Source organism: Pundamilia nyererei, unplaced genomic scaffold (assembly GCF_000239375.1).
Source record: "Pundamilia nyererei isolate P.nyererei 1_Seehausen unplaced genomic scaffold, PunNye1.0 scaffold00010, whole genome shotgun sequence".
NCBI lineage: Eukaryota > Metazoa > Chordata > Actinopteri > Cichliformes > Cichlidae > Pundamilia > Pundamilia nyererei.
The window spans coordinates 1,385,013-1,405,699 of NW_005187411.1; the positions used below are offsets into that span (position 1 = coordinate 1,385,013).

General features: G+C 41.9%; 1 protein-coding gene across 5 annotated transcripts in view; it reads left to right on the plus strand.

Annotated features, from left to right (window-relative positions):
- Positions 1-20,687, plus strand: part of fermt2 (FERM domain containing kindlin 2) — a 36,546-nt gene that overhangs the window by 11,362 nt on the left and 4,497 nt on the right. For 3 of the 5 annotated variants that reach the window (XM_005723766.1, XM_005723765.1, XM_005723767.1), the window contains exons 3-13: positions 2,919-3,152; positions 9,200-9,328; positions 12,484-12,516; positions 14,124-14,349; positions 14,478-14,580; positions 15,000-15,107; positions 17,016-17,150; positions 17,697-17,746; positions 18,323-18,447; positions 18,636-18,742; positions 18,824-19,039. In XM_005723766.1, the coding sequence (XP_005723823.1) occupies positions 2,919-3,152; positions 9,200-9,328; positions 12,484-12,516; positions 14,124-14,349; positions 14,478-14,580; positions 15,000-15,107; positions 17,016-17,150; positions 17,697-17,746; positions 18,323-18,447; positions 18,636-18,742; positions 18,824-19,039 (1,466 nt within the window). The remainder of the gene's footprint in view (positions 1-2,918; positions 3,153-9,199; positions 9,329-12,483; positions 12,517-14,123; positions 14,350-14,477; positions 14,581-14,999; positions 15,108-17,015; positions 17,151-17,696; positions 17,747-18,322; positions 18,448-18,635; positions 18,743-18,823; positions 19,040-20,687) is intronic. The other 2 variants (XM_005723768.1, XM_005723769.1) reach the window with 1 other exon arrangement.

Consider the following 20,687-nt stretch of genomic DNA (forward strand, 5'->3'; position numbering starts at 1 on the left):
CACACACACACACACACACATCATTCTGTTAAGGCGCTGTGGGTCCACATTTAATGCAGCCAATTACTTAGGCCCCCCATTCCTCTGGCTGCTGTATTACGTCAGGCTTGGCAGACTGCATTTTTAGCTGGTAGATGCCATTGGCCCTCCCTCTATCTGTGGATTGAGTTACCATGTTACAGCTTTAAGAGTCCAATGGAGGCCTGCCCGAGCTGCCCTTATCCAATCACGACACATCGACCCACTGCGTAATGATACAAGCAACGAGACAGTAAAGTCGTGTCCAGGAAGGTTTTGGCATAAGATGGCAACAAAGAAACAGAAGCAGGGGCCGTAGAGAGCTTCTTGAGGGTAGCTGAGACCAGCCAAAACGTGCACTCATGTCTTGCCACAGATTGTATGGTGGTCATGCATGCCGAGTATAAGGATATTTCTATAGAATGTGGTCTGTGGTGAAGACCTGAGTGCCAAACGTTAATGCTAGTTGTTCTGCAGGGCTCCCAGACACCAGAAATTACAAGGTTGAAAGAGGAAAAACTGTGAGCAGAGTTATGAAAATACATTCAGGATTATTTTCAGATTTTCTCTCTGTGCTCCCTCTCATTATTTCAGCCTTTAATAGCTGTAGAAGACTTAAGGGAGCAGTTTCTCTAAAGGTAGCATATGAAGTTGTTATCTGCACAGCTGAGGCATCAGAACTGCTTGATGACAGCTAGACCCCATGCTGCTAAAGCAACTCTCACAGGGCTTCAGAAAGCCTGGAATGTTTTCACTCAAGTACCAAGTGTTTGCCCACTGGAGTAAACAGTATAAAAGCCAACAGCCTGACAAACAACCCCTCCCCAGGAGAATTCACAGAGCCCTAGGCTTTCACAATGCCATCTGCATTGACATGCTGGTGGCCACTCTTTTCCTTAAATTTGTTCTCCCCATCTCTTGTAATCCTTTCCTCAGCCCAGTTTGCTTTACTCGCATCTCAGCAGTCTTGCTTCCTTGGTCTAAGGAGAGACAATCTGTTGTTTCACTTCCTCACCCACTAATCCCATTCATTCAGCTTTTAGGCAGAGTCCGCAGGAGTGTGTCAACAGTGTGTATAGATGCCTGTATGTAAAGGTCGTGGAAAACAACAGCAGCACATGGAAACAAAAGCCCAACATGGTGGCACCAAACTGTTTGACTGACAGAGAAGGTCGGCAAAGAGAAACATTCAAGATCATCTTTGCAGTCTTTCACTTTGATGTACTTTTCAATTTATAGAATGAATTACCAGCAAACATCAACATTATAAAGGGAAAATGGATGTGAGGTTTTGCGCTGTTCTGTGTGTAACTGCTGCTTGCTCACAGTGTACTTGAAGGTAATTGCAATCCATTATGGCTCCAGTTTGTGCATTATTACCTGTGTCCTTCCTCGTGTCATAACAGCAGAAGATGTAATGAGCTGACGACGTATTCTCTCCTGTGCTACCAGCCTTGAATGCAAAGTAGGTCGGTGTCCTTAATGAGGAAGAAAGCACATATTTTTTTCCATTAATGTACAGACTCGATAATTCATTGAATTAGAGTTAGTTGAGATTAAATAGCACAATTGGAAGCTTCATAGGGGTATTTTGTGGTAAAACCTTTCCCTTAGTCTGCATATGTAAACTTTACTGAGCTTTTGTATTTTCTAACTGAAACCTGAATCATGATGTGCCAATATTTGCACTATATTCTTGTGATCTGACTATTGGTTTTTTATCTTTGTAGGGATATCAAACGTCTGTCTGACAATAGGTTGTTGACGAGCATACAGACCTTTTTCAAACACCCTCACTGACCCCGCAGTATCAGTATCGAATGATTTGATTAAACGGTGACTGAGCAAACTGACGTCTCTGTCTGGGCAATGACTCACTAAGAGCATAGAGAGACTCAGAGTGAGACTGAGAATAAGCTGGAGAAACAGTGAAGAGGTATGTGGGTGGAGGAAATGAGACCGATCTGGAAAATGCCTTCCTGAAATAATGTCGGGATAATGACATCACTACTCGGGGGACATCTGAAAGTAGTCAAAAAAAAACTTCAGGCTTATTCACGTCATCTCAACTATCAGTCTGCTAACAAGACTGTTAAATTTTACACTTGATCATAAAGGAACATGTGCACAGTGTGGGGTACATAAATAGCCGGTTGGTATTTTAAACACCGTGTAAAGTTATGAGCCTTTGAGCTAACCGCTTAACTTGCGTGGCTAATTTGTGAATGTATCCCAGTCACTGATGAATCGCATTAATACATGAGAACAATGGTTTTAACAGAGCTACCACTATGTCTGTGAATATTCGGTTTTGCTCACCACTTTGATTTGCAATTCAAATAGAGCTTCAGCACATTGCTGAGCTGCTCACATACAGACGAGAACCAGGTGATCTGCAAAACAGATGCTTTGAGTTCCCTCAAATCCCTGTGGTTTTCACCTTCCCCTTGAAGTGAGACACATACACCATGAGACTACAGGTCAGTCGCTATTGTTGGTGATCCCCTGCAGAGCAAAAGCCTGGAAGCAATGCAGGGTTTTGGGTGCCTTGCGTCTGCTTTAAAGGGATCACGGTGTGACTCTGGAACAAAGAGGGCGGTATGAACCTGATATTCCCTCAGCGTCACACAAACAGCCACGTCTTTCACACATTCAGTCTTTTCCCCCCTCCTCTATCTTTGACTTCACCGTCTCTGCAATAATGTGCTGGTGCCCCTTTTCAATCAAGTGTGACCTCCAGCTGGGAGGGGATATACTTGGTTGGGTTATCAGTAGAGTGTTATACAGTGTTCTACCATACAGCAATATAAATGCTCCGTTCTTTGCTTAGTTTTCTTTGCAGCTTTTCAGTTTACATATTGATCACTGTAACTTCTCCATCTTTTTCTGCCTTCTCTTAGATGTAAAGAGGGACTGGTCGGACCATGCTCTCTGGTGGGAGAAGAAGAAGACATGGCTGTTAAAAACCCACTGGACGTTGGATAAGTACGGCATCCAAGCTGACGCCAGGCTGCTCTTTACGCCGCAGCACAAACTGCTACGGCTCCAGCTCCCCAACATGAAGCACATGAAAGTCAAGGTCAACTTCTCTGACCGGGTCTTCAAGGCCGTGTCGGACATCTGCAAAACTTTCAGTGAGTGAACGATCGACTCCTTTTCAGAGGAATAGAATGAACAGTTTTATTTTAAGTGGACATGTGAAAAGTTCTCATGAAGCCAGTGTGAGATCAGGTGTTGTTGGCAAGTAGTTATGTATTTGAAATTGTTTCACTTGCAAAATGGGGCATGCAGTTTACTTATGCACACCCTGTTTAACTGGAAACTTCCTGTGGTGATAGTATTTTTGGAAAAGGTCTAAAATGCTCGACATCAAACATAGCTAATCATGCCCTTCCTCCCTCTTTGTTTTTATCCCTGGCAATTTGTTGTGTTTATTAAACACAGTCTAAGCTCACAGAGCCAAAGTGGTGTCTCCTGACTTTCAGCCCAATCTAAAGTCATGTCCTTGAAACCTGGGCTCCAATCAGTCTCACAATAATGTTTCATAAACAGAGATTATTTATCTGTCTCAGAAACAAAGGTGTGCAACAAGGTACACAGAAATGACTCCTACTGTTGGTCACAGTCTCCTTCTTATAACATCAGTTCTAATTTAAGTGTCCTCCATGGCGTAACTAATGCCTAAAGGTCACACGCACACACTATAGATATCTGCTGATCTGCCAAAGATGACTGAGGTCACATGCTGGACTCCAACAACCCCTGACCTACTAACATCCACTTTTCTTCAGCTCAGATCTCAACCCTTGCCCCTTGCCCCTTGCCTCTGCCTCTCAATCACTATCTACAGTACAGTTTGAAGGTTTGAAAAAACTCCCACGCACGTGTATCCTTAGACAGGATCATAACACACCTGTCGTGTCCTGGTCACTGAACTGTGTTCGGCAAGTAGGATCCGGGGCTCCAGTGACAGGGTCTCCTTTTGGTATCGCTTGACTTAGCTTTTAGTTTAGTTTCTGCAGAGCATTTTATTTAGTGTAAATATACAAAGAAGCTTTTTTTGAAAATACGGGGCAGAGACATCTGTTATATTCACATTTACATAAGCATACATTTTAGAAAAACTTATTTTAGCTGACTTTGCAGGTTGCAAGATTTTATTTTCAAAAATAGAGAGTGGGGATGTTTTTTTTTTTCCTTTTGCTGTAGATGTATGACAGTTTACAGTTGCAGTGACCTGGAAGCATTTTTTGTTATTTGGGCAGCTTTCAATTTGACAGTTTCCTCTGCATAGTTTCTCCTGCCTGCCTGTGAGCTGCATAGTGAATACGAGTGGACAGGAAGAGTGGAGGCCTGTCCAGCTGGCCTTTGTTTCAGACAGCAGAAAGGGAGGAGCAGGGATAGTGAAAGACAGAAACCAGATTTGATTCTTCTTTTTTTCCAGTGATGATGAGCTTGGCTTTAAGACCAGATCTAGTTCTCGTGTTTAGTTCTTCAGTCATTGGGTTACTTGTGCAAGTCTGCAAAACAGAAAGAGAAAACAGTTTTACAACTACCTCATGCAACAGTCTTTTACTTTGCAGTATTAACAAACATTATTCTTTCCTCCAAACTAATGTTTTGTCTGGTTTTTAGTCTCGCTAGAGCAATTGAATTCTGTCAGTGAACATCCAGCATAAGAAATCAACATAACACTCTCATTGTCATTACATACTTCTCCCATGTCCAAAGCAGCTTGTTCTTGACAAATGCACTCCATCTGGTAAGACTGGAAAAGAGAAGAGGGCTCAGCAAAAGGCTGATGTACTATAATACACAAAAATCACTCAGTTCCACTCCTGTTTTGACCTTACATCCTGTCCTCTACTGCTTAGTTGATAGGAAAAAGAGGCATTTGGGATTTTCCACAATTAGTTTAACCCCTTAGCAGTCCTACAAATTTACAATTAGTCCCCTAAACCATCCAATGTACCGTGGGCGGTACGTCCGACTGCTAACAGGTTAAAGATAACAATTTTGAACTCTGTAAACAATTCAGAGTTCTCCAAAATTATATTTTTTCCACTTTTTGTAATGTCTTCTGTTTTGTGAAGAAATGCAACTACAATGCTACAGGGAAAACTTCTGTCACAATTTCCTGGCCCAATTCACACCAAAAGATACTCAGCTTAAAGTTTTAGAGAACAGAAGAAACAATTGAATCTTCATTTGCTTAATGATGCAACCAATAACTTCGGTATATTGTGTAATTAAAGTTCAGACAAGTCATGAAATCCAACTCACTCCCCAATCCTGATGGATAAGCTAATGTCATCCCACAGTAGGGTGTACTGTTGTTAGCTGCCTTTCCTGCAAGCTGCTTTGCACCCCACCAAAATTCCAGCTCCTCCTTTTGCTCACTGTGCCATCTTCACAACCTGGTTTCTCATATTGACTAAATATATATTCAGCCCACACACACACACACACACACACACACACACACACACACACACACACACACACACCCTCTAACACCATTTGTTCTGTGAGCCAGCAGACAGAATGTACTCTTCATAACTGACTAACACATGACTGGGGACATTGGAGCCTGAGGTGGTGCAAATCTGCTGCCTCCCTTAGAAAAGCGTCATTTCAGACTAACAAGAGTCAAGCTGCTGCACTCAGAGCAACTGTGCAAGCTCTTTTAAACTACTGTGCGCTTGAAAACCAACACAGAGGGTTTTCTATGGAATGGCTAATAGGCAGCACCAGTAATGAAATGTTACAGTGAGCCATTAAATAATGTCTGGCAAAACAGATTCATGAGTAATTTGTCAGTAGCACCTCACATGAAGAGTGACTTTGAAGCAGACATCTGTAATTTTTTGGTCCCACCACTTTGTCCTCAAGAAACCTTTCTGATTTTTGTATGGACCTTAGCTCTGTCGTTTTGGTCCAGCAGAGTTATGACCCATCAACCTGTGGCCTGCTTGACTGGGCCCAAATGTGCTCTCAACTGTTGTCATAACACAGGAGTACTGTGGTTTGGCCTCAGCTCCATCTCCTAAATGTAAGTGCATCATTATCCTTTCTGAGTTGCCTTTTAGCACATATTTAGCCTTGTGTCTGACAGAGAAAGAGAACTGTCACTCTTCCCAAGCCACTAAGGCCGTTTGGTATAGATTGTCAAAGCCAGAGTGAAAAATAGTACAAGAGACTTGTGCCATTTTAAGAACTGAATGAACTCGTAGTATGATTTGACTTAATATAAACACCAAAAGTTTATCATTCCTTTATGTGTAATCAGCTCAATTCTTAAAACATATAATGCAAATGGTGTGTGTGTGTGTGAGTCTTTAGACCTGTGACTCAACTGCAACATCTAGCTTCCATGTGTGGTGACAGCAGAGCCTGTTCTGAAACTCATGTGAGCTTGGCTTGGAGCTGCATGAACCAGTTCTCCACTCCACCTGTTACAGGTGCAGGTTTGAAGTGCCCTTCAGCGCTCAGTAGATCTTCTGAGCTGAAGGACTATCCTCGCCACTTGTAGTCCTTTCCACTGGGAAAGGTTTTCCATATTTTATACGGAGGACCGCTACAGCACCAGACTGGTAGCATGTGAAGCAAAGGGCCCGGCTTGGTGGTGAGCAGCTAAAAAGAACAGAACTAAAAAAAAAAAAAAAATGAGTCGCCAAATATCCTAGGCCTGTTGTTAACATACCTGGGCAGCCCGCCCAAGTAAAGCCTATATGTGGGAACTAGACCACCTATTCTTAACATTTAGGAGTATGCAAGGGAAACACAGGAACCAGATGATTCCTTTGTAATTTTTTGCCCATGTAGGTCTATATCAGTTTATACGGCAAACTTAAGTGCTGTAAAATTAGACTGTGATGATGTTTGTGATTCTTCTGCGGCTGGTCTTACTCACTGCAGTGAATCATCTGTTCCAAAGAGTAAATCTTGCAAGCGCTGCTGGCTCCCAGTCAATCCTTTTCCTCTGGCTTCAGGCCTGGTTACTGCCACAAGTCAGCAGGACAGAAGATTGGGATCTTATTGTCTAGGTGTCATTTCTGCAAATGAAAATCCACCAAGCCTTTGTAAGCATTCTGACCATCACCCTCCTCCTCTTTCCTCCTCCTGACACCAGCCAAAAGTGGTGAGCATAGGAGTATGAATATGTCAGCAAAAAATTAACTAAAACACTTGCCCGGGATGAGAATTGGCATTTCCAAGACCATGGTTGTCAGCCAGAAAAGGGTGTACTGCCTGCTCTGAGTTAAGAGTGAAGTATTTCTTTAAATGGAGGCATTTAGCTGTCTTGAAGCCTGGTTGCCAAGTACGAGGAGAGCTGAGCAGAAGATCAGCAGGGTGATTGATGTAGTTTCAACAGTTATGGAGATAATCTACATTCCTACCACCTATGGCCACTAACTGTGGTGGGTAGTGGCCTAAAGAATGTAATCATGCATACGAGCAGCATAAATGATCTCCTGAGTAGATAATTTTTCTGGATTTCGGTGCATTTTAGTGGAACAAATTTGCACGTTATTAAGCAGCCACAGATTTTTCCAGAAATCAGATACACTGCTGCATACGTGTACATGTTTATAGTTCTTAATTAAATGAAGTTTTTGAGCTGTCTGGTTTTGACAACAAACTCAAAGTAGTGTAAACAATTGAAAAACATGGCGTTAACTCATTTCATTGAAATAATAGAGATCGATTACATCAGATGCATTATCTCCCCCAGAGTTTGTCATGCTAATATTTATAATATGGAAAAGTTCCCAGTGTTGATAGGCTCATAACAATTAAACAGAGTTAGGTTGTAATTAAGTGCCACATGGTTCTGCAATGTCTCACAAAAAGACACAGTCCTATCCATCTACTTGCCGTTTGATACACACTTTACTGTGTATATTTGCCTCCTCGGGGGCTAAAGCGCAGCAGCAGGCCTGGAACTCACATGGCTGTATAAGGGCACGGGGACTGTGCTCGTCTGTTACAGCAGAGTGAGAATGGGGGAGGAGGGAGGCAGAGAAAGGGTGAGCTCCCATCTGGTAGTTCTTAAAACTCCTGGAATGCTTTTGCTTTAGTTACACAAACCAAACAAGCTTGCACATCAAGCCAAGACGTTCTCTCAACCCTTCTGCCTGTGCTTTCCACAACACCTTCTTCAGTTACTTGAAAAAAATGATTTGATTCAATAGATATGAGAAAATGGATAGCTATGCACTTGATTACATAAAAATATGAAATATTGCTCTCAAGTATCTGCGTGCTCGTCAGTTAATATGGAATCCTCGAGAAAACCAAGTCCAGCTGTGGGTCCAGATGTGCGTTGCTTCTAGCCGAGCTCCATCTATTCTAGTCCTGACACATTCTGGCCGTCTCACCGCCTATATCAGAACCGCCCCAAGCCACCCTAAAACATCATTTCTGCTGCTGCTGAGTGATGGTTCCCTGGCCTCCAGGCCCAAGGGAAGGAGGGAAAAGAGAGAGAAGCCAGGGAATAAAGACCGCTCTGTTTTAGTCATTATATTCAATATGGCGGGTGTCTTACTGTCCGAGTTGGATCTTGCACACTTCTCTTCCATTTGCATACATGCAGTTACAGTTTGGTTCATTTCATCTTTATTACCTGTTTGTTGTGAAGAGTTTTGGGAGGGTTTTTGGCGGGCAGGGGGGTAAAAGTAACGCTACCTTACTATTCTCCAATGTCGGCTGAATTGTGTTATTAATGTGTGTTGGAGGAATTGTCTAAGGAAGAGGAGTAGGAGGGCGATGGAGGATGTCTGCTCAGTCTCAGCTGGGGATTAAAGTTAAAGCAAGATTTGTTAGAGCCCTGAGAAAAGGGATTTACAGTATTCCACCCTTTATGTGCACAGCTGTCTGCATCTGTTTCCCTTTGCTTTTTTGTCCTTCTTTCCCCCCCCCCCATCTGCCTCTCACCTTTTTTTTTTGAGATTTGGGTTGGTTTAGTGTCCCTATTTTCACCTACTATACCGCTTAAAGTCATTGAGGTCATGTGGTTTTATTTCAAGCCTATAGTTGAAAAAACACAAATTACTGTATGGTTTTGGGGACTCTATGACATCCAAGCCTGTCTGTCTTTGTGTCCAAATGGCTTTGTTGCTAGTCAAGGTTTATGCTTATGTGACATTGAATGGATCTTCTTAATGTTTCTCCCCAAAAGATATCCGCCACCCAGAGGAGTTATCTCTACTGCGCAAGCCCCGTGATCCCAAAAAGAAGAAGAAAAAGTTGGAGGAGACAGAAGAAGATGATCTGGAACTGGAGGGTCCGATGTTAACACCTGGATCAGGTGAGCTGCTTCTATGGCTCGTTAACAATGTTTCCTAAAGAACTCCAACTGAGTTTGGAGTTGTTAGGAACAAAAATATTTCTTGATGAATAAAGCCAGGGTATTTTTGAGTTTGTATAAACCTAACCATTTAGGTTTTTACATTCTGATCTGTTTTTAGGTAATCAGGAAGAATTTTCACTTTCTTTTGTTGTGAAAAACAATTGCTCCTATTTTCCTGGGACAGCAGGTTGTATGGCAGGTTGTGCTGGCCCCATGAAGCTTCTTAGATTCTTTTTTGTATTTCATGCACTTGTGATTTAAAAAAAACAAAACAAAAAAAACACCCACCCAAAACACTAAGATGACCCGAGTTTGGTGCGCCCTGCTTCTTGTGACCAAATATGAATGTGTGAGTTTGAGGCCTGCATGGGATCTACAGCCCTCGCTCTCAATTCCTTGGCAGGGAGGACTAAAAATGGCTGAGATTCCACACATAGTTGGTCACGCTGCCATTTTAAACCCAAACCAGGCTACAGGAGTGCAGTCATACTGACCCTCCTCCCTCCTGATGGGAGACTTACAACCATCTGAGCAGGGAGGAGCAGAACAAAACAGACTGCTGTCACAGAGTTAGCATTAAGCAGAACTGCTAACACCATCAGACAGGGTGAATGAGACTCTTTGTGCGATTAGTCTTTTCTGCTCTGCAGAGTCAGCTCTGTGTGCACTGAATGACTATATAGACTCACCAGTTGCAGGGATAGCAGCCTGAACACTCATTGTGAAAAACAAATTCTCCTGAAATACAGATTTGGATCTAGGGTTGTCAAAAAAATTGATAGTCTGATACTATTTGATACTAAAAATGGCTCTCAGATTAGATACTCAACCCGGCAATGCTGTCTTTGCCTCCTCTAGTTGACATAGACCTTCAAAAAGCACTGCTGCAGATAGGCAGGCACACAGCCCCTCCCCTCACTAGTTGAACACATGAACAGTAAGTTCAACACTGGACAACACTTCAAGGAATTTCAAGACATTTTAAACGGTTATCAGAAACATTAACCTGGCTACTGGACTCATAAAAGTTTGCTGTTTAACTATTAGCATTTACCTGGTAGCTACATTAGCCTGCTGTTAAGTTATCATTAAGGTGCTAATGATGATGCTAATGGTGGAACTAGGCAGGAATCGTTATCAGTACCTGCCCGACATTAATAGGCTGTGTAAATTGTGTTAGACTAACACAATTATTTGTGTCTAAAAAGTGTGTTGCTCTACCCCTAACAGTACGATTTGATCAACAATGAAAGGATGGTGCCAACTCACCAGATGCACAGCACTATCAGACAACCTCAAATTTTGCACTGCTTAAAATTATATAAGATAGTGTTAAATACATAAAATAACATTGATGTTATTGTTGGTTTAGTTCTTATCTTGTAGAAAAGATTCATGTGTCTTATTTTATTTTCCTCCCATGGTACTAAGAATGCTATTGAGCATTACTTTGTATCAAGTTTAAAATTCTAGTATCATTACAAACCTATGTGGATCAGAGTGAACGGTGTATTTATTCACTCATATATTTAAACGTAATGAGTGATTGAAACTGCAAAAAGCAGTTACTTCCCAACACATCGACCATGCCCAGAGTTGCATCACCACATTTTAAGGGGTGTGCTACACACTCCTCTACGCCTTTGGTTTAGATACATTTTGTTCCCAGTGGGTAAATGTGGTCAGAGTATTAGGTGGTGAGGAGAAACAGAGTTTCAGTAGGAATGTGGAGAATCTGTTTACTGTCACCAGTCTCCTTGTGTGAGAGAGAGTGTGTGTGTGTGTATGTGAGCGCACACACACGCAGATCACATGCTACAGTCAAAGTACATTTTATGGCCAAGTTGTAAGATGTTATTCCGTCCCCTCGTGAGGAAGGGCTGGCCTCTTGGCCCAGATCTCCTGATAGAAATCACAAGGCTTTGAAAAGATGCAAGCAGTACCACAGAACGACCTTTATCACATTTAGGACTGCAATACTTAGTTAATCAATTATTCAATCTACAGGAAATTAATATGCAACAGTTTTATTAATCCATTCAAGTCTTTTCACAATCCACCTTTTTAAATGCGATTATTATATTTTCTCAATAAGCTGATAAAACAACACATTTGATTATAATACCATTCATAAGAACTTGTGACAGTTATTTTAACACTTTTCTGAAGTATTTGAGTCCGATTGAATGTTTTGGAGATACTCAAGCTTTAAACAGATCATTTTGCCTTTTTCTCAATGTCTTTTTGACTGATTTATTACTGCCGAGAACGGTAAAAGAAATACATACAAGAAATGTGTGCCTATAGAGTACCTAAACACATGCAAAATAGCCTATGTGTACTGTACAGTGAGCTCCACACTGATCTCGGAAGCAAATGAAATGGGTGGATGTCTAAACAACAAGTCCATAATGGGTACATGACCATTTATTTCCACTTGTAGACTAGCAATCTTTTTCCAAAACCTCAATCTCTATATTTAAAATTACTATTTAGGAAATGTCTCCACACTCGTTTGACCTGCCTCACGTAATTGGTCATTTTTGGTAGAAAAACCATGTTACTCATCCTCAGCTGTTGTTGTTACACGAACATAGACACGACGCTGCCCGTGATGCCAGTTCAGCAGCTCCCAGTGGAGCGGCTACGCCTTGGCATGCCCGCTGTTTGTAATCGTCTGTCTTGTCAGTGTTGAGAATGACAGACCTCGAACGGCCTTTACTTTGTGCTGCACTTTATACATGCAAGGCTGGGTCATTCTGACCAACGCCTTGCCTGGGTTTTCAATCAGTCATGCTGCGTTGGATGGTTATGAATGGGTGGATGGAAACTGCAGAACTTCACTAGTCATGCCAGGGCGATCTCCCTCTGTGAAGAGGGTAAACTGAGTCATCCACTCTGAGGCTAGCAGTTGGCAGTGTCTGTGGAAATGCCAAAGATATACCCCATTCTTGTATTCCTCAACTGTTGTCTTTTTTCCTCTGTTTCCTTCTATGCCTGTAGAGTTTTCTGTGTCTTAAATCTGTCCACTTGAGTTGATTTCTACCCGTTTCCTTCCTTCCCTCTACATTTTCCTGTCTTTCTTTTTCTTACTCTTTCTCTTTTCATCCTAGCCTCTGAGATAATATACATCGGACCTGTGAAAGGTAAGCTTTCCCCTTCCTCTGTCCTTTCTTTTCAGCACTGCTTCCTCAGCATTGCCTCCTTATTCCTCTCTACACCCCACAGCTGGTGTGTTAAGGTCACATGACATATGTAGCATTTGGGACTAGCAACCGAGTCACCTGACTGGTCCTCCTAAGGAAGTCAGCTGATTCGGGTGGTGTCATGACAAAGGCTTTGCGCCCTTTTAGCAATTAGCTCATTGCTCACTTTTCTTAAAGCTACTCCAGGGGCCTGCTCACTGTGCCTGCAGGATAGCCAATCACTTGCTTGAGTATGCAGATATGAGATGGTTGTTATCGGGCAAGTTATATGTAGGACATTTGTGTTTTTACCCATAAACTTGTGTTCAGAATTAAAATCACATGCTTATAATCCCATCTGCATGCTTCAAATAGCAGCCCACACAGGAGCGCTGTAAAAACCAAATCCATGACAGTTCATTTATTGACCACCATCCCATGGTTTACTCGTAGTCTCAACAGCTGATGGTGGTCCTGCTCCTTCCATCTAAGCCCTCTATGAATCTCTAGTGTGGGAGTATTAGGGAGTAAAGTCATGTTAGCATTCTTTGTTTTTGCACCAGCATTTGAGATTCAATAAACAGGATGGAGGAGGCTCCTTTGTGTTATTAATGGAACTCCAGCTTTCAATTTATACACACTTTCCCTAGATATTTGGCATTCCCCAGGGGACCCTACGGGTGATAGGATAAGTCTTCTTGACCTGATGAACTTTGCATTGGGAGGAAAACCTTGAAAGAACCACTGATCACCCTCCCCCACAAGGAAGGGGAGGCCATAGCCAGCAACATGTTCTCATGACCTCAGTTTGCAAACATAAACATCCACATGCACACTCACATACAGAAACCAAGCCCACTTCCTCATTTCAGAAGGGGTTTAATGGTTTAGCCAGTGTTGCTTGACCCTACAGAGGGAGAGTTGGAATGGAGGGGAATGAAAATACTTTGGAACTTGGACTAACAGGAAATGCAAATAACTTCACTTTGGGGGCTTTTGTTTGTAGCCAGACTCCCAAATTAAAACACTGCAGACCAAATATACATATAACTCAGCATTTAAGTTGCTTAGACACTAGTGTTTATCAAAGGTTTTTTTTTTATTTAGTTATATTCCTATAACATGTTTAAAAGATATTTAATGTATTCTCCTCCAATATTTTTGTACTCTCTCTTTCTCGTGGGTAAATTGTGCTGTAGTTTGCTGTGTGCAGTGCATTCCTGCTGGTTTTTCTTTTGGTCTGTAAGTAAATGGGTAAACCTGATCATGTTGTGCATCACCTGCATGCTGATCAACATCTACCCCACCATCAGCAGGAGGGTGGTGTTGAAGTCACTCATCTGCAAAGTTTGTGCTGGTAGTCACATGGTGTTTTTGACCACTAACTAGTCAGGCTAGGCTGCATTTGCGTGTGCTGAGAAGTCTTCACTCTTCCCCCTCAATGCTGTGTTAGTGACTTATGTGTACTTAACTTGATTGTGAGTGTCAGTATTTGGAAGTTTTTTGTGTTAGGTTTGTATTTCTGGCTCCGCAAGGGAATACGGTAACTGATGGTTATCTTTTTTCAGGGAGCATCTACTCTAGTCCAGGCTTATACAGTAAGACCATGACCCCCACCTATGACTCAAGGGACGGCAGCCCTTTGTCACCAACTTCCGCCTGGTTCGGAGACAGTCCCCTGTCAGAGGGCAATCCCAGCATCCTTGCTGTGAGCCAGCCAATCTCCTCACCAGACATTCTGGTCAAACTGTACAAGCCCCAGTCCCTGCTGGACAAAGCCAAAATCAATCAGGGGTGAGTTAAACTTTGCCTAGTGGTTTAGTTAAAAAAAGGTCGTTAACAGACAACATTTACAAGAGACTGCTTTCATGTTGTGTGAAAAAATAACATATTCTAATTAGCTGTAATCCCTGTTTGTACAGGTGGCTGGACTCGTCCAGGTCTCTCATGGAGCAGGATGTAAAGGAGAATGAGGTGCTGCTGCTGAGGTTTAAATATCACAGCTTCTTTGACCTCAATCCAAAGGTAAATCACACAGAAAAATCACTACAGCACATTGTAGTCAGTTGAGATAATTATTGAGACCCTGCCATGCCGAATAGCTCTGTATCATCCATCCATCCATCCATCCATCCATCCATCCATCCATTCGCTTCCGCTCTGTATCATCATAACCTAAAAGCACCAGATATAAGTTATTATAATCATAAAGTAAGCAGGGATACATCCAGCCATTAGTTGCCATGATTTGGGTAAAAATATTTTTTTAACACTGGCCTGTAGAGCTTACGTTCTATATCTGGTACCGATGACCTGAATGGGGCGTTTGAAAGACTAGTTATTTGAAACTTTTGTATCATTAATCTCATACAACCTTTACCTTTGACATCACTGCATTCAAAGTTGTCCAGTTTGCTCAATAATATGGTTTGATGTGCCCACAGTATGATGCCATTCGAGTGAACCAGCTCTATGAACAGGCCAAGTGGGCCATTCTCCTGGAGGAAATTGAATGCACAGAGGAGGAAATGATGATGTTTGCTGCCCTCCAGGTAAGAAGGTTGAGTGTTTGCGTACTGATACAGTTTAAGTTGGCAAGGTATGAAATTTAAAGAAACGCTGACCTTTTTTTATTGGGTGGAAGGCACGCTTTCTTCTCAGCTTCAAGGTAATGAATTGGATAGGATTGCAGCTCAGAGTGAAGCTGTAATGCTGAAAGCCCTGTTGCAGCATGCAGGCTAAATCTTGATTATTGTGTATTGTTTCCTATTTAGTTCATACTAATAACAAAGTACTTAGGCTTTTAGATTTAAAGAGAGGTTCTTATTACAGAAGTGTGACTCTCGGTAAAACAGAAACACAATTTTGGTCTGGGTGGACTTTAAAGGCACTGGTGGCATTGGATTATTGGGTTTTGAGACAAGTTCAAAGTAGATCAGTAGAAATGACAGTCGCTAGAATGGATATTGGCTCGAATGGGAGTGATATACAGATTTGAAGCTCTTTTACACCCCTAGGTTTCCTCATGTACCATTGGGGTGGTGTTCCTTCTATTTCTGACCCCCATAAACTGTGGGTGCCAAGACCTGAGGACGCCACCCTGTCTTCACCCTGAGGGTAATTATAGGGCATCTTGGAGCACAGGACCCCATACCTCAGACCACCCACCCCAGAAAGACAAGGTCTTGTAGACCTGTTCACATTCCTTTTCCCACTCTTTCACTCTGAGGTGTTAGGTTTGTTTCGTCTGACCAGTTGTAATTACACTTCACTGGTTTCTTCTTACACTGCACTGGAAGAGATGCTAATCTAAGTTGGGTGTTTGGGCCGGTAGGTAGACTGTTGCTGCCTATCTTTTAGCACTTTAGTAGCTACTACTGCGTTTCAGTCTTGGCTTTTAGCTTAGGTTTCACTGTTGACAGATACTAAGGTCTAAATAAAGAGCAATGATTGTCCAACTCTGGTATGCAGCTGGCTGGACTTAGCATGCTGTCACCCGGATGTATCACTATGGTAGTTCTCAAATATGAGGTAATCAGTGGTCAAGATTAGTGATTGACCTCATAGTCATGGACTTGGGACACAGGTTGTAGTCAGTACTTCAGCAGATAAAGAAGTAACTCTGATGATCACACAAACAAACAGGAAAATGGGAAACACTCCTTCACAGAGTTGCATTTTTTAAAGATGAGCCAGAGGATTGGACATCATGGCAAGCTCTTTGTCCTACAATATGAAGCCTTAGCCAGCTAAATCCTAGCTAAATCAGCTAAATCTCTATCAAACGCTGCATTGTATCGCTCACTTTCTTGACAGCTGTTCATTCATATATTGGTGGGGGTTGCTGATGGGGTGACATTATAAATACCATTTATCTACAAGCTAAATTTGGTATCTGTGACTCACTGATGGGTTTGTTTGTGGGGGGTTTGTAATAGAGAACAATCTCTTACTACAGTCTTGCACCAGTCCTACATTCAGTATACACTTGGTAAAAACAATTTCATTGCCTATAACAGCCTGACCTCAGTGAATCTTTACCAGTAACTTTAGCACACTTCTCTTCTTTAGACAACTTTCTTTATCTTCAGCTTCTTCCAAAAAAAACGGCATAGCTGGTAAACTGCTGGCAGCACTTGCTAACACAAATGCCATCACATCTTAAAGTATTTATATGGCAATTATCACAGATTGTTTTTCCTTTTTATAAGATGTAGCTGGAGCGTTTATGCACCGGTAGCACACAGCAAAACTTTATAGAAAAAAGCAATACTGTTGACCATGTTGGTGCAACAGATAACAAGCTGCTAACAGTCTATCTCCACCTCACACTTTCTTTAAATCCCCGTGTCTCAAGTGTTTTATTTTAGACCTGGAAGCTTTAAGGGAATGGACACTTTAGTAATAGATTGCAGGTTTCATGCTTTTAACCAGAGCATCGCTCTTTGTTTCATTCTCAGTACCACATCAACAAGCTGTCAATCATGTCATCAGACAACCACATGAATAATAGTGAGAAGGAGGTGGATGAAGTGGATGCAGCCCTGTCAGATCTGGAGATTACCTTGGAGGGGGGGAAGACTTCCAACACACTGGTATGAGACAAAACCACTGGTGCTTGAGTGTGCACTGGGCTTGCCTGCATCCTTTTTGTCCAAATGGGCGTCATTATGTGAATTTGTTTTTCCCAATTGTGAAATCTTGGCATCAGTTAGGTGCTTTTGTTTCTACTTGTGACGAAGTCTCCTTTCATCAGCACTCATAAACATGACAGGAAACGCACAAAGACAATGCAATGCACTACAGTTTGCTGGAAGTGCAAAATTTCACAGTTATTCAAAAGCTCTGCATCTAACAAAGAGCTGGGGGTTCTAAGGCCCCACTGAAAATATGTCTCTACTGTTACAACAACTTCTTGAAACATGTATTTAGCTTATCAGAGGAAACTGACCTCTGAGATATTACATAAGAAGCCAGCTTACTGTGCTGAGCAATGACATTGAAAATGTACAAAGTCAAGTGTGAGGTCATTGTTTTGTGTTTAATCCTTTCCCTTTTTTTCTTTCCTTTTATTCACATATATGTATGTATGTTAAAGTGTTCCAGGCTTATTTTAACAATAGCTTTCCCCTTTCTCCTAGGGTGACATCACATCTATTCCTGAGCTAGCAGACTATCTTAAAGTCTTCAAGTAAGTCCAGTGCCATGAGGTTAAATGCACCTTTACTATTAGCAAAACCACTAAACACTGCATGTTAGTCTATGCAAGATTACATTTTATCCAAAAGCTGTTGACTATGGCGGGACCATTCTCTGGCCAAGTAAGCCTGTTGCCTGTTTTTCTTTTTTTTATGAGCTTAAAAGGCAACCTGAAAGCTCAGCCTGCAAATATTCTTTGGCAAAAAATCTAGAGTGATTATAGTTGGACCAAGCTTTCGAATCATATTCATTTTTGGCTTGAAGCTTTTGCTGACAGGCAGGTGGCCCCTTGGGTGGTTGTCTCATAAAATGTATATGCTGGGGGGTATGATATCAAGAGGCATTTCCTCTTTTAATGGTTTTCCACAGTGCTGGCTTCTTTCCTATTCATCTCGCTGACTTTGCACTTGAGAAGCTCTACTTCTTTTCCTCCCCCTCCTTTGTACTTATGATCTCCCCTCCCCCGCTGTTCCTCCTCACCACCAATAAAGAAAATGGTTGTTTTTTCCTTTTTTCTTTTTTTCTCCCACCTGAACTCTGACATGTCTTCCGCTTTTTTTCTCTCTAGACCCAAGAAACTGACGTTGAAGGGCTACAAGCAGTACTGGTGCACATTCAAGGATATCACAATTTCCTGTTACAAGAGTAAAGAGGAGGCACATGGGACACCTTCCCATCAAATGAATCTTAGAGGTGCAGAGACATCCCTAGTTGCATAAGAGTACACACACACACACACACACACACACAAAAAAACCCTCAATGTCATGCCCATTTATTTTTTCCCTGCAAATAAAAAAAATCTGAGGTTGCATGTCTAAAGAACAGGCTCTGACACTTGACCTCTTTTTCCTGCCTGCACCATGCTTTTCTATTTGTAGGCTGTGAGGTAACGCCAGATGTTAACATCTCTGGTCAGAAATTCAACATCAAGTTGCTAATCCCTGTGGCTGATGGCATGAATGAGATCTGGCTTCGGTGTGACACGGTGAGGCTGAAGTTGGTGCACCCTTTAATGCGCTGTCTTATTCCTTTTTAGAGTTGGTTAATTATGACTTTTCATCTCCAGGAGAAACAGTACGCCCACTGGATGGCTGCATGCCGCTTGGCCTCCAAGGGGAAGACCATGGCGGATAGCTCATACAACCTGGAGGTCCAGAACATTCTGTCCTTCCTTAAGATGCAGCACATGAACCCTGACCTACCCATTGAACCAGTTGCTACTGATATCAACCCAGAATGCCTGGTGTCTCCGCGCTACCTGAAGAAGTACAAGAACAAACAGGTAAGCCATGTAGTCCAGGTTAGGATCTGTTTACAGCAATGTGGAGGTTAAAATGGTAGAAATGTTTGGTAAGGGGAAAAAAAGGGTTATCATCTAGTCTAGTGTGTGTTTTTAGAAAAGCTGATTACATGGTTGAAAGGTTGAAAAGCATCTGATTCATTCCAGGTGGGGTCCTCCTAACATCTGAGTTGTTTAAATACCTGTTCCTCTACTCCTCCTCTCTACATTTCTACCCACCACGTTCTCAGCTCTGTGATTGTAGACAAAAGGACTTAAAGAGCAGAGAGTCCTATGGATACATATCAGATGCAATGGATCAGAAAACCCGTTATTATGGACCTCGTTATAATCTGGTGTAACATTTAATCATTAACGATGAATGTTCTCAAGTGTTATGTAGATTTGTGTGTTTGTGTACCCTGGAACAGCTGAGTACCCAGCTGCCATGGTCAGGGATGGGTGAGGGAGGGGGTTCTCTTCTCGTAGCTTATTCACTCAATCTGGATTTGTTCTTATCGTAGTAGGAAAATACAGTGGTGCTAGGAGGCTAGAATGATGTTGGGAAGCTGCTGCTGGTACAGCAGGTGACGACTCAAATATTATCTGAAGCATAACTTTAAGTATCATTGATGTCTGGAAAAAATTGCTCAAAGAAATGAGGGAATAAAGGGGTAAAAATGGACGTAGAACAGGAAAGGATCTAGGCAGGTTTGAACCATAGGAAACCAGGAATGCTATTAAAAGCAGTTGAAATAGAAATTATTGACACTCTAGGAGAAGTTAGACTTTGTTAGTCTGTGCTGCAAACTTCCTATAGGTTACCACAGTACAAAGCAGTGTTTCTCGTTAATGCTCCTTTCATAGAGGAAATGTGCATGTTAAGAGATCAAACACACAGCAGTACTAAAAGTCAGCAGTTAATCCCGAATTACAACAGCTCAAATTTAAAGTTTCAGTTCTGTCTTTCTATTTGAGCCTGACTCGCTATCTTCTTAGTTTAGTCAGGAAATCCCTTAAATATATTTGGGGTCACCCACATGAAATTACTTCCATATCTATAACAAAACCTACTGATAAAAAAAATAAAATCAAAGAGTTGATTTAGTGTCAGGTAAAAATGCCATAAATGTGTGTCACTGCCCAACCTACAGTTTACCTGATGTCACTGAGAGACAGAGAAGAGTCCTAGCTCACTTTGGCTCATCTTTTCCTGCACTATTTTAGAGTTCTTTACATTTTTTTTACATGCTTGCTGTATAACTTAATCAGAGCTGCAGTTGTGGCCAGTGACAAAAAAGGGGTGTAAAAATAGATAAGGGTTTTTTTCTTGTTTGGGGGGGGGGTTACAGAAAAGAAACACTCTGTAGCAAAATAATTGCATGGAACTGGGGCTAGCTTAAATAGGAAGGTTTTTTTCCCTTCTTGTTTTTTGAGTATTAGTAGTAATAGCACAGGATGTGTGTCTGTCTGTGGTCCTTTCTGGCACAGATCCAGTCTCGCACTCAAACACAGTCTAATAGATGATCTCCCTGGGCATAACATTAAAGCGTAATGGTGTACAGTCCCTTGTTCACACACACACACACACACACACACACACACACACACACATATACACACACACACACACACAACCGTTGGCCTGTTG